Raw genomic sequence first — 16,539 nt, forward strand, 5'->3', positions numbered from 1 at the left:
GGACTGCACAGATTAGGCAGTACATAAATGAGACTCTATCTTGTTTGGTACTAAAATTACAGTTGTATTGGGCAGATTCTTAACTAGTTTTAGCACTTTTAGCAGTTTTGTCAATCGCACTGTCACTTTTTAGTATCTGAGACATAAAAACAAGTGTGTTTTAAAAAGAAAACTAGTGCCTGCGCTAAATCAGGGGATTGAGTTGATGAGCCGACACCACCACCAGGCTCCGTTTAGTAAGCCGTGGTAAAAAACCGGAACAAAAGGGATTCAAGTATCATGACCTTTAGTGTCGTACTATAATCACGTGACCAGTGTTGTCAGCATAGCAAAAACCATAAAATAGCACTGGCGCGCCCTCAAATCCCACGACTCTTCTCTTTCCGCACAGACTCTAAATAATGAGCTGAAACTAAATAAATAAAAATAATGTTTAAAAGCCAAATTAAGCAACATCTTTTGAGAAATAAATTCTGTTTCTTATGTGCTCGATATTAAATAATAACCGCTTTCGGTAATTAGTCTCAATCAAAGAATATAATACTCACTAGGAGAAGAACGATAACTCCATACAAAAAAATGTCCCCTTCAAAAGTTCGTTTATACTACTAGCGCTCGGTAGGATACCATTGTAATTAGAATTGGACGTAGTTACGCGAAAACGTTCCAACCCACAGCGACCCCATTTTGAGATAAACGCAATTTTGTGTTTTAGCGGTACACTTTTTCCCTGTAATTATTTCAGGCAAATACTATTGGTTTTACTGTGGAATGCCAAACTGGTTATTGAATGATATGCATATTTTTTGTAAATACATAATACAAGGGGCATATAAATAGGTAAAACGAGTTTGAAACGTTTTCGCTAAATTTAATTTTGTATGAAACTTGTTAAATAGCAATTATGCATAAACGTTCCAAAACGAATTTAAGTGTATGTAATGAATTTAAATTGACCTAAAGCATATAACATTGTTTTCTTCTTTTTGGTTATTTAAGTTTGATTGGTTAAGTTTTGGAGGAGGAAACAGTCGAGTACGAAACCTCGATTTTTGAGATTTTTACGCAGGATGTTTCGCCTGTCCTCTAGGCTCTGAGCAGCCCTACGGACATCCGCCTCGTTTTCCCCCAGAAGGGCTAGGTCGTCTGCATACCCAATAATTCGGTGGCTACCGTTCAACTCTACTCCGCCACCAGAGGCTATAACTTTCTTGGTGACATATTCGAGCACCAAGTTGAAAAGTATGGGAGAGAGAGCATCCCCTTGCTTGAGACCCGTACCGACATCAAACCGGTCTGTTAGGCCGACTCCCGTTTTCACCGTCATTTTGCTCGTTGAGGAAGAGGAAGTGAAGGTTGACCTACGAATTAGTCGGGAGAAAACTGAGTACCTTCATATGAAGCGATACAGAAATAACTCTATTTGTAGGAAAGATCTCACTATAGGACAAACCTCTTACAAAGGTGTAGAGAAATTTAAATATCTTGGGTGTATCGTCACAGACAGCAATCGGAGGGAAGAGGAGATCCAAACCCGAATTCAGAACGCGTTCCGGTGCACAGCTGCTCTTCTTAAAGTGTTGGTGTCCAGGCTAATGACCAGAAAGACGAAACTCCGTATATACAAGACTATAATCAGACCGATCTTGATGTACGGATGCGAAGCCTGGACCCTAACACAAAGAGAGGAATACGCACTGCTGGTGGCTGAACGGAGGATCTACCAGAAGATACTTGGACCCACTCGCGGAGAAGATGGCTCATGGAGGATACCTACGCAGGAACCAGGAAATCGAAGATCTAGTGGCCGAGCCCAATATAGTCGGAGAAACGAAAGCCTCAAGACTCCGATGGCTCGGGCACGTGGTCCGTATGGGTGAAGATCGAGCGGTTTGGAGAGCGTACTCGGGCCGTCCGGAGGGTCGACGACCGGTTGGGCGTCCTAGGTATCGCTGGAGCGATGAGGTCGTGAAAGATCTGAACGAGCTCGGTGCCGTCGATTGGACAGAAACGGCGCATGACAGAAAAGCATGGCGTTCCTTAGTGTCAGAGGCCAAGATCCACTTCGGGTCACTGCGCCACGGCAGTAAGTAAGTAAGTAAATAAGTATGTTTCGCCTGTGCTGCAGTTGTACTTATCGCACTAATTTTAAGGGCGGAGTCAAGTTTCTAAATAAGTACACAGGCAGAAAAGTGATGGGCAATCGTCGACATTTAATGTCGATAATAATGCCGGGATAACGCCAGGAAGAAGAAGAATCTAGTGATGTAAGAAGCGCTGGTGGCCTAGCGGTGAGAGCGTGCGACTTGCAATCTGGAGGTCGCGGGTTCAAACCCCGGCTCGTACCAATGAGTTTATCGGAACTTATGTACGAAATATCATTTGATATTTACCAGTCTCTTTTCGGTGAAGGAAAACATCGTGAGGAAACCGGACTAATCCCAATAAGGCCTAGTTTATCCTCTGGGTTAGAAGGTCAGATGGCAGTCGCTTACTTAAAAACTAGTTCCTACGTCAAATCATGGGATTAGTTGTCAAGTGGACCCCAGGTTCTCATGAGCCGTGGCGAAATGCCGGGATAACGCGAGGAAGAAGAATCTAGTGATGTAAGAAGTTATCGATAAACCGTCTTGTGTGAAAATATCTAGATCATCCTGAGAGACAAGGGGTTTTGGGTTGAGAGGGAACACATTTTTGAAGTTATGTACCTATAAAATCTATTTTGAACTTTTTGATTCTAATATTTCAAAATTGAAATTGATATGAAATTTATTTTATTGCATGGTCATGGGTTTACAAAATTCTTTAGGTACAAGATTGGCGATTCGAAATCTCGCACGAAATATCCGAATCGAGATTGGGTATAATATTTTAATTTTTTGTTTTTTTTGAGGTTGGGTGTTTCGAGATCTCGAGAGTCACACTTTCGAGATCGAGATTAATATCTCGACGAGATCGAATTTGACAAAGTAACTAAAATTGAGTTATTTTAATCAAAAATCTCTAAGAATTCCATATTCATAAATATGTCGGCGGCACATCGGCATTTTTTTTCAGATTCCTGCAACTCTTTTTTTTTTTTAAATGTTATTATAAAAAAATGTAAAATACGTTATTTAGTCTTTTCTACTTTACTCACTTTTTTGTTCGAAAGGGCATTTTTTGTTCTAAAAGTAGATTCCTTGTCCTTAATTTATCCGAAAATAATATATTACATGCCCTAATAGGTATAGTTTTAGAGAAATGCAGCTCCAAGTGAAGCGCGGCAGTGTTGAACTTCCCCCCCCCCCCACTAATTGAGAGGTGGCTCTCGATGTCTCCCCGGTCTGTATCTGCTCAAGACCAGCTAAGAATCAACTGTGCCAAGTTTCAGCGCATAGTCACAAAGTGCAAGGTCCCCATACAACGGTGTGCGCTAACAAACCAGCTACATGACATTTAATGACAGGTAGGTCCGCGGCGGCGTTTCGTTTCACATGTGCGTTTCGTTGGTGCTGTCATTTTACGAGAGCAAAGAGTAATAATGTTGCCACCTTTATTGTAAATAGTCCATTGATTGTTTTGACTAAATACATAAACTTAAATATACCATAGTTATTTATTTTGGTAAAAAAATTTTTTTTCTCTCGAACATATTTAATAGCAAAAATGGATCAAGTATATGTGGATCGTTTATAGCAAAAAATTAGAAAATAATATGTTATAATAAAATGTTCCAATTTATTTAGAACAGTCTTCGCAGCTTAAAAAAACAGTATGGATTAATCTAAAAGGTTTCAAATTACATGGAACATTTTTGCAGAAATAAAAAATGTATAAAGATTTTGCAAAAACGTTCCAACATACATGGATCATTTAAGAAAAAATTAAATGTGCGTTTTATGAATTTAGTATAATGTTTCAAGACAAGTGGAACATTATAACGATATGTTATTCTATAAGGAGTTTTTAACAATATGTTTCAGTATGCATGTAATGTTTTTACTTTATTTTGAGTACACGTCCTTGGTATAATGGTGGGTTGGAACATTTGGGTCAAACTTTATTGATGAAACTAACCTAAAAATACTAGCATCTTTGTGTGCACATGATGTAATATGTCAAAAATAGTACCCTGGTTATGGTAACTCATTTTCGAGTGACTTGTGGGTTGGAACGTTTTCGCGTAACTACGTCCAATTGACAACCCGTTTAGCCTAGCGCCCCTAGCGGGTATTGGCAGTAATCCAGTTCAGGAAGCTAATGGTCCTGGGTTCGAATCCCGGAGAGGGAATTTCTTTTTGTATTATTTTATTTTTTGTTGGGGTCAGGTTTTTAAGAGCCCATCAACGTGCACACTAGCGCCACTGCTGAATACATTAAACTAATTTTTATGTTACTGGATTCGTCAACCTACCCGTTCAAAACTAAAGCGGCCGTTTTTGTTTTGAGCTCATAGATTGACGAATCCAGCAACATAAAAACTAGTTTGATGTATTCAAAAGGTACTTAAATACACAATACAGTCAGTAGCGGCCACTTTTTTAAATACCTGTAAAATTTAAATTTAACTTAAATAATAACGATTATTTATTTTAGCAGTGGTGCTAGTGTGCACGTTGTTGGGCTCTTAAATTAGCATATCACAAATAAATAAAGAAATACGTTATAAGATAATTATTAGGTACTATATTTAAAAATTCGTCAAATATAAAAGGTTACAAAAAGTTACGTATTATTAAGATATAAATATTTTCATTCCTATTAGGATTAGTGTATATATGTTAGGAGCAATACATATGAATACATACATTGATATGGCAAAAGGTTACAAGTTGTTATTATGTACATCTATCCGATTATCGGACATTTCTGCTCCACAGCTCCACGCAGCGTTCTTGGTCACCGGAAAACTAGTCTGTATATGCAGCAGATACGTGCCCTTTGAGCTTTTTCCAAGAAATCATATGACGGGCCAGGATTATATTATTATCTCACGCTCAAGCCATGATTCACTTTCTAAAACAAAATAGTCACAAATTAAACAATATAATCTAACTTCCTAATTACTAACGTCGCTAATTCCTTAAGGTCTAAATTTACCAGCTTACTCGTAAACAATGAGAGGTTTTACATCTATGATGAATTTAGATTATAATTTCGGACGCGATATAGCGTCCGCGGGACTTACGGGGATAGTAAGATTAAATTATTATATTTGAATTTGGTAATTAGTACGCTCATGTTTATTTGAAGATTGATATATTTCTTACCTTGAAATTATCGCTGTTTCTGGTTTACTACAACGGTTTCCACACACACATTAGGGCTTTTCATAATCCGGATAAGAATTGTTGATGAAGTCGCCATTGCCGGATACATAATACAGCAAGGAAGGAAGAGCGACAACGGTTTAAATTTAACTAAGTCTGTGCGAAGACGCATTTAGATATGTTGCTCGTACATATGAATAGTTTTTATTTTTAAATTAATAGGTAAATAAATATATTTCAAGTGAATAAATCGTTTTATATGAAAATTTATATTTTTGGCGTTAAATGACTTCAATGACAGCATTGACATTACAGACTTTTGTCTTGTCTATGTTCTTACCGGCCAGACTCAAATCAAGGCCTATCAAAGAGGCCTATTGACAAAGATTTTTTTTAAATTTTATCAAGGAGGGTAGAGGCACGTCTACCCTTCATTGATTTTATGAACATAGACAAAGACAAACTGAAATAGATAATATATTTCAAAAAATAAATAATAATTTACATATGACTTTGACTACTTCATAAAATACAAATCAAAATATATTTGATAAAATAATTGGATTTGTTCCTAGAAATCGTATAGACAAAGCCAGCAATGTTGCTATAGTAAAATATTTTTATGGTAATTACTGGCAATACAGCTCTAGAAACGGAGCACACATGTACAATTATGAAGGGTCACGTCATTCCAAGGAAGTCAATAGGCCTTGGTCTCAATTCAATCTTCTAAACGTAGCTTCATATTCATACGTCACTGTGTTGTCAATTTGTCAAAATAATGTGCAGTATCGATAGTCGTAAAATGTGGAACTTTTAAACTTTTTTTAATAAAAGTTAATGTTTACAAGAAGATATCGCTTTATATTTAAACCAGCTTACCAAGTAAGTTTTGTTCATATACTGAGTTGAAACTTGACACTCATACCTAATGAAACACTAACTGTATATATTACTTTATAACCTTTATGTTATGTTCGTAGATAATTATGAAAATGGAAAGCTCTTCAGCTCCTAAATCAATTAAGGAGGGCCAAGCTGAAATAAAGTTGAGTACGGAGAAGGTTTTTTATAATCCAGTTCAAGAATTTAACAGAGACTTGAGTGTCGCAGTTCTCACCGTTTTTTCTGATGATTATAAGAAGGAGAAACGTGAGAAGGCTGAGAAGAAAAAGACAGGACAAGAAAAGGAAGACTCTGAAACGGAGGTATGATTTTTAAATAGTTTTTGGTGCCTATACCTTTTATTCATAACTTTCATAAAATTGAGGTTAAAAAAAAAGTAAAAAAAATAATAATAATAAAGTTTTATAATCAGAAATGAAGAGTGAAATTATTCATAGGAATGCCCATTAATAAATAACATTATAACTATTTTCCTACCTGTTTTCTAATGCTTCGTCTTACTTATTTGTAGCATTGCTAAAAAAGTGAACACTTTCAGATTGAGGTGACAATACTGGAAGCCTTATCAGCTACTGGACTGAGAAGCATCCGCTATGCCAAGGAAGTGCCAAATGTGACCAAAATTGTAGCCAATGACTTGTCCGAGCAAGCTGTAGAGACAATCAAGGCCAATATAGTGCATAATGAAGTAGACAACATCATTGAAACCAGCCATGATGATGCTTGGTGAGTAATTTTATCATTTATGTGTTTATTCATTGTGTAACTGACAGGCTCCAAATAAGATGTTTTTTTTATCACTTCACTTCTGATAGTTCTGATAGATCATGCATTTTTGCTTTTATAAAACTGCAATATGGGATCTATTTGACCATGGACATGTTAAACGAAACTCGACAGTACAAAAAATTTTATGCATGGAAGGGTGATGGCCAAGTTCAGAAATATGTAAATCATTTTTTTTTCTTTATTTACTACATGCAAGTTGCATTAATTTTGACTTAGATTGTACACATGACTTTAATTCAGGTTGAAAATAATGTATCTAACAATAATGTACTTAACAACACTTAACAAAGAATAATATTGAAGAAACAAATTTTCAGCATGCTAATGTACAAACACAAGCACCCACAAAAGAGATTCTCTGCAATAGACCTAGACCCATATGGTTGTCCATCCATCTTCCTCGACTCTGCAGTCCAAAGTGTGCAGGACGGCGGGCTGCTGTTAGTCACTGCCACAGACATGGCAGTGTTGGCTGGAAACTCCCCAGAGACATGTTATTGCAAGTATGGTGCAGTCAGTTTGAAGACTAAATGCTGTCATGAAATGGTAGGTATTTGTTAAATATAATTATATTTTAAGCAGAAATGAATGTGAATAAACATATGCAGTTTTGTCTTCTTACATTTTGGTTTCAATTCTTGAAAATGGCAAATAATTTTTTTTTTTTTTGGGTGAAATAATTTATAGTGCGAAATTTTTCTTGTATATGTTGTTTGTCAAGCCATTCCCGTCAGTAGAAAAAATGTAGGCGCGAAAGGGTTATCGTTCGATAGAAAATTGGAATTTCGTGCCTTCTTCTACTGACACAGTTGTTTGACAGACTTTAAGAGATTTAAAAATTCAATTTTCATTAATCTAAAAAATCACGTTTACTTTTTCAGGCATTAAGAATTCTTCTGCAATGCATAGAGCAGCACGCCAATCGCTACAGTCGTTACATTGTACCACTCATCAGCATATCGGCCGATTTCTACATTCGCGTGTTCGTCAAAGTCTATTCTGGTGCAATACATTGTAAGAAAACTACGAGGTAAGCATTGTAGTGTAAGAGCCAAGATTGTTAAGATGTGCTTTAATTGTATTAACTTGGTTACTTGCTTCCAGCAAACTATCAATGGTGTATCAATGCGTAGGCTGCGATAACATCACCCTACAGCCCCTAGGTGGCTTCAAGCCCAATCCTACAGAGAAGAATCCGACCCAGACGAAGGCCTACTTGCCCACCGTCCCACCGGTGGGCGAGTTCTGTGTGCACTGCAATCAAAGGCATCATGTAAGTATAAAATCATCACCTTGAGCCACTGGGCTTCAAGCTCCATCATATCCGTGGGTGTATGGAAATCGGCAAAAGTGGTAATTGCTAACTTTGACTTTAATCAGTGGGATAAACTGTCAATCTTACACAATTTTCTTTTCGTTTTCATTGCTCTTGAGAATATCATTTTTTTTCTATCAGCTTGGTGGTCCAATCTGGTCAGCCCCGATCCACGACGAATCTTTTGTGACCCGCGTACTAACTCGCGTTCAAGAGCAACCAGAACTATTTGGCACAGCTAAGCGAATAGAGGGAGTTTTGTCTATGGTACGAGAGGAACTGCACGAGACGCCACTATATTACACTATGGATAAACTTTTTGGGCGCGTGCATTTGGAGACCATGCCTATGTTGGTTATGAGGTTAGTTACTTTTTATGATGGTGATGAGTGATCACCATAGCCTCTAGATGCTTTTAACTTTACTGCAATTACATTACACTTAAAATATATTTTAAGGGTGTTTTTTCGTTGTCTGCCTTTCGCTTCACATTATTATTATTATTTGTTTCTCCATTTTGGAATTCACGGGCCTACAAATCCCGGTCTTTTGATAGGCTTGCGTGGGGATATAGATCCAACACGTAGAGGCCCCTTGGAGAGCTTTAATGTCATGTAGAACGCCTGCTGGAACCCGTTCACAGGCGCAACAATAAACACCCATGAACCGATCGCAGCAGGCATTGGGACTATTGTAGAAAAAGTGAATAGTATACCGGTCTATGGATTGAAGTTTGGATGGACAATGAGACTGGGCTATTGTAGAGAAGTCCGGACACCTGCCATAACAATGCTAAAACATGTTATCGCGGCAGGTGGTGACTTGCCGCTGACTAGATGGGCCCCTGAAACTGCCGTCGCGAAGACGACCAGGAGCAACATCGGTGTGAGCGGCTCAGGGGTGTCGAGAGGTGTGCGCCGCTTTCTACCCAGTGGCTGTTACCAGCCACTGTGCCAACTCGCGTCTTATGCATCTTTCACTTCCACCCCTGGAGCATATAGCTCTAAACGACTCCTCTCTGGACGGCCAATTAAGGCAAGCCAGAGCTGAGAGTCCTGCGGGTCCCCTTGGGGTCCACTCCGACCGACGAAGACACGCCGGAGACGGAGACCCTGACCGACTCTCGGGAGCACTCGGGTCCGTGGGGTCGTTACTGCCCAACAGCTCGCCACAAGCTGCCCTGCGGGCTTATTATTATTATTATTATAGCCTTATATATTCCATATTCTTTTTAGTATGGCTGTGTATTTTTAGAACTAGATTTTTTTTTATTATTATTATGTTCGTCCTTTACATAATCTCGGGACCATGGGGTCCCGGACATTTGGAAGGCGTGCGTGGAGCCAAAGCCAACACGCAGAGGCCCCTTGTAAAAAGACAATTTACTCTAAAAGGTGATGTGACACCACCCGACGATTATCCCTGTATGCACTATAGTAATGCACCCAAGGATAAGCCCCGGTTAGTGTAGGACTATTGCAATGATAAGAAACAAAAGAAACTGGGCTATTGTCTTGAGATGTTAGTGTACTGGTAACCGGGTCTATGGAAATACTATGGCACCTGCCCCAATCTATGTTTAAAAACACGAAAAAATGGACAGGTGGTGACTCGCCAACTCACAATATGGGTCCCCGAAAACGGCCGCTCGCACAGAGCGACAAGGGGACAACATCACGTGAGCGGCTCAGGGCGTGGAGAGGTGTGCACCGCTTTCTACCCAGTGGCTGTAAGCAGCCACTGTGCCAACTCGCGTCTTAGGCATGTTTCACTTCCGCCCTGCGAGCATATAGCTCTGACACCCCACTCTGGACGGCCGGTTAAGGCAAGCCAGAGGTGAGAGGCCTGCGGCCCCTGCTCAGTGTTCACTCCAGCCGGCCAATTAAGGCAAGCCGGAGAGAGGGGCCTGACCGACTCTCGGGGGTATGGGACCCAAGGGACGTCACTTCCCATTCAGCTCGCCACAAGCTGCCCTGGGGGCTTATTATTATTATTCTCTTTATTTATTTCACGTCTTAAGTTAGGTTTTTTTATAATATGAATATAAAAGTAAAATATAAAAACACTTACAAAACAATAAAAAATACATATAAACACATTATAAAAAACCTAACCTAGGGTGCCGCCAGCAGCGGGGCAGGGCCCAAGCTGCCGGTGGTCAGGGCTGCAGAGTGAGGAACCGACGTACTATACGCGCCGTGTCCAAAATTACCGCCTTCTGCATCTGACCCTTGATCCAACCACCCAGCGAGAGTCTCTCTAGGTGTTGGTCGAGACTCTTCGCTATGAGACCGTTCGCTGACACGACTATCGGAACAATGATCGTCGAGTCAACATCCCACATGGCGGTAATCTCATGAGCTAAGTCTAGGTACTTGCTGGACTTGTCCTTCTCGGCCTTCACGAGATTCTCATCATGGGTGATGGTGACGTCGACGAGCACGGCCCGGCGCTGCGATCGATCTAACAGCACGATGTCAGGCTTATTGGCTACAATAGTCCTGTCAGTGATGATAGAGCGTGGCACGACCATTTTCGAGAACTGGCGCAGGTGAGTACTTGTAGTACGGCACTTCGCGGTCCACAAGGCCGTATAGGAGGACAAGCTGCTGGTGAATAATTCTGGCTACGAGATTATGTCTATGCAAGTACTCGCCGTTAGCAAGATGAGAACAACCGGAGATAATATGCCTGAGTGACTCTCCGGGACGGCGGCATGCCCGACAAATGTCGACCGTACCGTCCTTCAGGATATATCTCCGGTAGTTGTTCGTCATGATAACTTCGTCCGCAATTGCACAGGCAAAACCTTCGGTTTCTCCGAAGAGGTCCCCGAATCGTAGCCAGTTCACCGACGCGGGTAGGTCTACATCAGGTCCCATGAAGGCGTTGTAGAACCGCCCGTGTAGCTGCTTATCCTTCCATACCGCCTTGCGGTCCTCGGTGCTTAGTACTACAGGTTTGTGCCAGTTCTCGTTCGCCAAGGAGAGCGGCGTGAGGCCCCTGTCAGCTGCCACCACATCACGATGCATCCCACACTCGTGGTTGAGGAAGTAATTCCTGAGATTGTACACCTCACGGTTGTGGAGATTTTTGGCGTTTAGAAAGCCGCGACCTCCACATTTCCGTGGGATGTACAATCTCATAACAGACGAGCGTGGGTGCAGCATACGGTGTGTGGTGAGCAGCTGTCGGACCCTCCGATCCAGGGCATCCAGCTCGGTCTGAGTCCACCTTAGTATGCCAAAGGAGTATGTGAGTAGAGGCATTACCCAGGCGTTGAAGGCGCGCACTTTGTTGCCTCCTGACAAAAGACTGTTAAGTACTTTTGTAAGCCGACTGAAAAAGCGCTCCTTCACCGACCGTCTAATACCTTCTTCCTCAATACCAAACGACTGTGACATACCAAGGTATTTATAGGTTTCTGATTCAGAGATGGATCTGAAAGACATTGTCTCAGAAAGTTGTAAATTTGTTGAATTTACAACTTTCCCCCGCTGTACATGCATAACCGCACATTTATCGACACCAAACTCCATGTTGATGGCATTACTGAAGACTTCAGTGGTTTTCAGTAGCTCTTGGCTATTTGGTGCAAATAATTTGAGATCATCCATGTACAGAAGGTGAGAAAAGACTTCACCCCCTCTCCGAAGCCGGCAACCTAGTTCTAAATCCTTCAGCAAGGTACTGAGAGGGTTCAGAGCCAGGCAGAACCACAGAGGACTCAGACTATCACCCTGAAATATTCCTCGCTCAATCCTTATAAAATCCTGCGGGTCAGGGCGTTCATCCCCGCCTCCTGGTTGACGTAAGACTGTGGTCCATTGCCTCATACATGCGCTGAGAAAGGCTCTTAAAGCTGTATCAACTTTATACAGCTCTAAGACCCTCTCCAGCCATGAGTGAGGCACCGAATCATAGGCCTTCTTGTAGTCAATCCAGGCTGCTGAGAGGGCCCCCCTGTTCCGCCGGATTCGTTGACAGATGGTCATGTCTATGAGGAGGAGCTCTTTAGTACCACGGGACCCAACCCTGCATCCATTTATTATTATTTGTATCTCCGTTACAAACTCTCGGGTTTTTAAGCCCGGTCATTTATAAGGCGTGCGTGGGGATATAGATCCAACACGTAGAGGCCGTTTGGAGAGCTTTGATGTCATGTAGAACGCCTGCTGGAACCCATTCACGGACGCATAAATAGATATCCGTAAACCGGTTTCAGCAGGCATCGGGAGCTATTATAGAAAAATGGAAAGAGTCCTGGTCTATGGTTTAAATTTGGGTGGAAAATAAGTCTGGACTATTGCTAAGTTTCGGACACCTGCCATAACATTGTGTTATACAGTGTTATCGAGGCAGGCGGTGACTCGCCACTCGTTAGATGGGCACCTGATGCGCCATCGTAAAGACGGCCAGGCGCAACACCGGCGTGAGCGGCTCAGGGGTGTCGAGAGGTGGTGCTGCGCTTTCTCCGAAGTTACTCGCGGCGTTATGCCCTTTAACACTTCCACCCCTGGAGCATATAGCTCTAGCGACTCCTCTCTGGACGGCCAACGAAGGCAAGCCAGAGCTGAGAGTCCTACGGGTCCCCTTGGGGTCCACTCCGACCGACGAAGACACGCCGGAGACGGAGACCCTGACCGACTCTCGGGAGCACTCGGGTCCGTGGGGTCGTTACTCCCCAACAGCTCGCCACAAGCTGCCCTGCGGGCTTATTATTATTATTTGTATCTCCTTGGATATCACGGGCCTATAATCCCGGTTTTTTGATAGGCTTGCGTGGGGACACAGATCCAACACGTAGAGGCCCCTTGGAGAGCTTTTATGTCATGTAGAACGCCTGCTGGAACCCGTTCACAGGTGCAACAATAGACACCCGTGAACCGGTCTCAGCAGGCATTGGGACTATTGTAGAAAAAGAGAACAGTATACCGGTCTATGGATTGAAGTTTGGGTGGACTATGAGACTGGGCTATTGTAAAAGAGGTCCGGACACCTGCCATAACAATGTTAACACCGTCATCGAGGCAGGCGGTGACTCGCCGCTGACTAGATGGGCCCCTGAAACTGCCGTCGCGAAGACGACCAGGGGCAACATCGGTGTGAGCGGCTCAGGGGTGTCGAGAGGTGTGCGCCGCTTTCTACCCAGTGGCTGTTACCAGCCACTGTGCCAACTCGCGTCTTATGCATCTTTCACTTCCACCCCTGGAGCATATAGCTCTAGCGACTCCTCTCTGGACGGCCAATGAAGGCAAGCCAGAGCTGAGAGTCCTGCGGGTCTCCTTGGGGTCCACTCCGACCGACGAAGACACGCCGGAGACGGAGACCCTGACCGACTCTCGGGAGCACTCGGGTCCGTGGGGTCGTTACTCCCCAACAGCTCGCCACAAGCTGCCCTGCGGGCTTATTATTATTATTTGTATCTCCTTGGATATCACGGGCCTATAATCCCGGTTTTTTGATAGGCTTGCGTGGGGACACAGATCCAACACGTAGAGGCCCCTTGGAGAGCTTTTATGTAATGTAGAACGCCTGCTGGAACCCGTTCACAGGTGCAACAATAGACACCCGTGAACCGGTCTCAGCAGGCATTGGGACTATTGTAGAAAAAGAGAACAGTATACCGGTCTATGGATTGAAGTTTGGGTGGACTATGAGACTGGGCTATTGTAAAAGAGGTCCGGACACCTGCCATAACAATGTTAACACCGTCATCGAGGCAGGCGGTGACTCGCCGCTGACTAGATGGGCCCCTGAAACTGCCGTCGCGAAGACGACCAGGGGCAACATCGGTGTGAGCGGCTCAGGGGTGTCGAGAGGTGTGCGCCGCTTTCTACCCAGTGGCTGTTACCAGCCACTGTGCCAACTCGCGTCTTATGCATCTTTCACTTCCACCCCTGGAGCATATAGCTCTAGCGACTCCTCTCTGGACGGCCAATGAAGGCAAGCCAGAGCTGAGAGTCCTGCGGGTCTCCTTGGGGTCCACTCCGACCGACGAAGACACGCCGGAGACGGAGACCCTGACCGACTCTCGGGAGCACTCGGGTCCGTGGGGTCGTTACTCCCCAACAGCTCGCCACAAGCTGCCCTGCCCTTATTATTATTTTTTTTTTTTTAATTTATTTATTTATTTTTTTTTTTTTTTGTTTATATGGATCCCTCTCTGGGTGAAGGCCTCCTCCAGTTTTTTCCAACTTTCTCTGTCTTCTCCTGTCTCCATCCAGTGTTTTCCGGCTATTTGGGTAATGTCTTCGGACCAGCGTTTCTTCGGCCTGCCGGGGGGGCGTTTTCCGTGTGGTCCCTTCCATTTTGTGGTTTGTATGGTCCACCTTTTGTCTGTCATGCGAGCTACATGGCCAGCCCAGTTCCACTTAAGCTTGAGAGCATGGGTAAGAGCGTCGGTTACCTTGGTTTTTTCTCTGATTCTTGTGTGTCGTATTTTGTATATTTTCCGCAGCCCCATCATACTTCTCTCCATAGCTCTCTGCGTAGTTCTTATTTTTTCCTTCACTTTGTTGGTGTATACCCATGTTTGTGAACCATAGACTAGACATGGCAGGAGACAGGTGTCACTCACCACCTTTTTTAACTGTCTGTCACTTTCGCTTCACATACAGATTATGATACTTTGGTATTAGATATGTAATACATAGGTACTAATTAAATAAATTTTATTAAACAGGTCGGCCATTCTGAATGGCGGTTACAAAGTATCCTACTCGCACGCGTCCAAAATGTCGATCAAAACTAACGCACCAGCGCAATATGTTTGGGACATTATACGGACATGGGAGAAGTCGCATCCGATCAAACCAGCCAAGTATGTTGATTCTTAATCTTTACGTATATAACAGCTCAGCCATCCTGCACAAATCTAATCCTCGCATTCTCTCAAAATGTGAAAGACTAACGGAGTTGAGGCAATACGTGTGGAACACAGGGACATTGTACAAACATGGGATAAGTCGCATCTGATCAAGCCAGCTAAGAATATCCTTTACGTACGTATTTAACAACTCGGCCGTCGTAACCGTATCATATGTACACATTCAATATTTCGAAGACCAAGATGCTGGTGCAATATGTGTGGGACATACGGATATGGCTTAGCCACAACCATCGCTTCTCTACTCTATAATAGATATTTCTTTCCAATGCAATTATAAAAAGAAGTCCAACTAAGATGAATTTCAATTTCAACAGGCTTGAAGCCGACCCAGTCACAAAACACCTGCTGAGCCAACCCATCATCAGCTCAATAGACCTGAGTCAGAGGGCAGACGCGAACCCTATCAGTCGGCGCGACGGTCAGCTGCGGTTCCAGTTCAACCCTACCCCTTACTGGGGTCCGGGGTCCAGGGCTGCTGTTAAGTGAGTAATTTTGACCTATGTCTATGATACACTTTTTTCCTGATGCAGAAACGTAATAATTAAAAAGCAAACTCTCTGAAAACACCTAATTAACTTATACATACTAAAATCTTACAGAATTGGATTTTGTACATCATTGGATTTGGGTATACATATATGACGTTTCAGTTTTTCTCTGAATCGTTAGGAGAGAACGATTGCGCGTCAACGACTTTTGAACTCATTATCGCTCCCTTTTTATGTGCAGTTAAGGGTTAACTTAATCAATTTATATTTTCCAATAAAACACGGGCTTTCAATGAAACTCAATACTATTTGTTAATTATGAACTTTCTTTACAGCGTGGGAGAGGAAAAAATGTCCAAGGCATTACGAAATCAAAACAAACACTCAAAAAATAAAACCACAAAACGACAACATTCGCCGGGCGAAGAGGAAACGCGTAAGAAACCAAATGTGGAAGAAGTGGAAGCGTAAATTTGTATTTGATATAAGTAATCATTTACATGTAAATAAAGATATAATTAAATATCTTATAGGAATTTTATTATACGATATCTACATGCAGTCAGCAGCAGAATAGTTTTATGGGGCACTTATAGACTTGTGCTGCTGATCATAACATACATACAAGAGGAAATAAGTCCTTCTTTTACTGACATAAATTGTATTTACTGGATTTTGTATTATCAAGAGTTGACTGATATGCTTACTACATAATCAAGATACAAAGAGAACCAAGGCAAAAAATAAGAAAAATAACAATTATGCGATTGGACTGAATCTCTATATAGCGGTTATTTGAACTAGAGGGGCTACCGCGAAACACGAAACTCAAAATTTCGTTATCTACCTTTCTATCACTCTAGCATATTCTGATGCTTGAGTGATACTTAGAAAATC

The 16,539-nt window shown here is 42.3% G+C and overlaps 1 protein-coding gene across 1 annotated transcript; it reads left to right on the forward strand.

Moving 5' to 3' along the window:
- Positions 1 to 6,005: 6,005 nt before the first annotated feature.
- Positions 6,006 to 16,172, forward strand: LOC134669413 (tRNA (guanine(26)-N(2))-dimethyltransferase). The gene is made up of 10 exons (XM_063526981.1): positions 6,006 to 6,137; positions 6,236 to 6,460; positions 6,697 to 6,884; positions 7,265 to 7,493; positions 7,829 to 7,977; positions 8,052 to 8,220; positions 8,404 to 8,624; positions 14,948 to 15,085; positions 15,469 to 15,636; positions 15,978 to 16,172. The coding sequence occupies exons 1-10, from the start codon at positions 6,093 to 6,095 to the stop codon at positions 16,111 to 16,113; spliced, it is 1,668 nt and encodes a 555-aa protein (XP_063383051.1). The 5' UTR covers positions 6,006 to 6,092; the 3' UTR covers positions 16,114 to 16,172.
- Positions 16,173 to 16,539: the final 367 nt, after the last annotated feature.

This window comes from Cydia fagiglandana, chromosome 12, assembly GCF_963556715.1.
Source record: "Cydia fagiglandana chromosome 12, ilCydFagi1.1, whole genome shotgun sequence".
Taxonomy (NCBI): Eukaryota; Metazoa; Arthropoda; class Insecta; order Lepidoptera; family Tortricidae; genus Cydia; species Cydia fagiglandana.

Coding starts and splice junctions, on each gene's coding strand:
- LOC134669413 (XM_063526981.1), top strand. CDS start 6,093: ATGTTTACAAGAAGATATCGCTTTATATTTAAACCAGCTTACCAA. Junction 15,086..15,468: donor CATCCGATCAAACCAGCCAA/GTATGTTGATTC, acceptor CAATTTCAACAG/GCTTGAAGCCGACCCAGTCA. Junction 15,637..15,977: donor GGGTCCAGGGCTGCTGTTAA/GTGAGTAATTTT, acceptor CTTTCTTTACAG/CGTGGGAGAGGAAAAAATGT.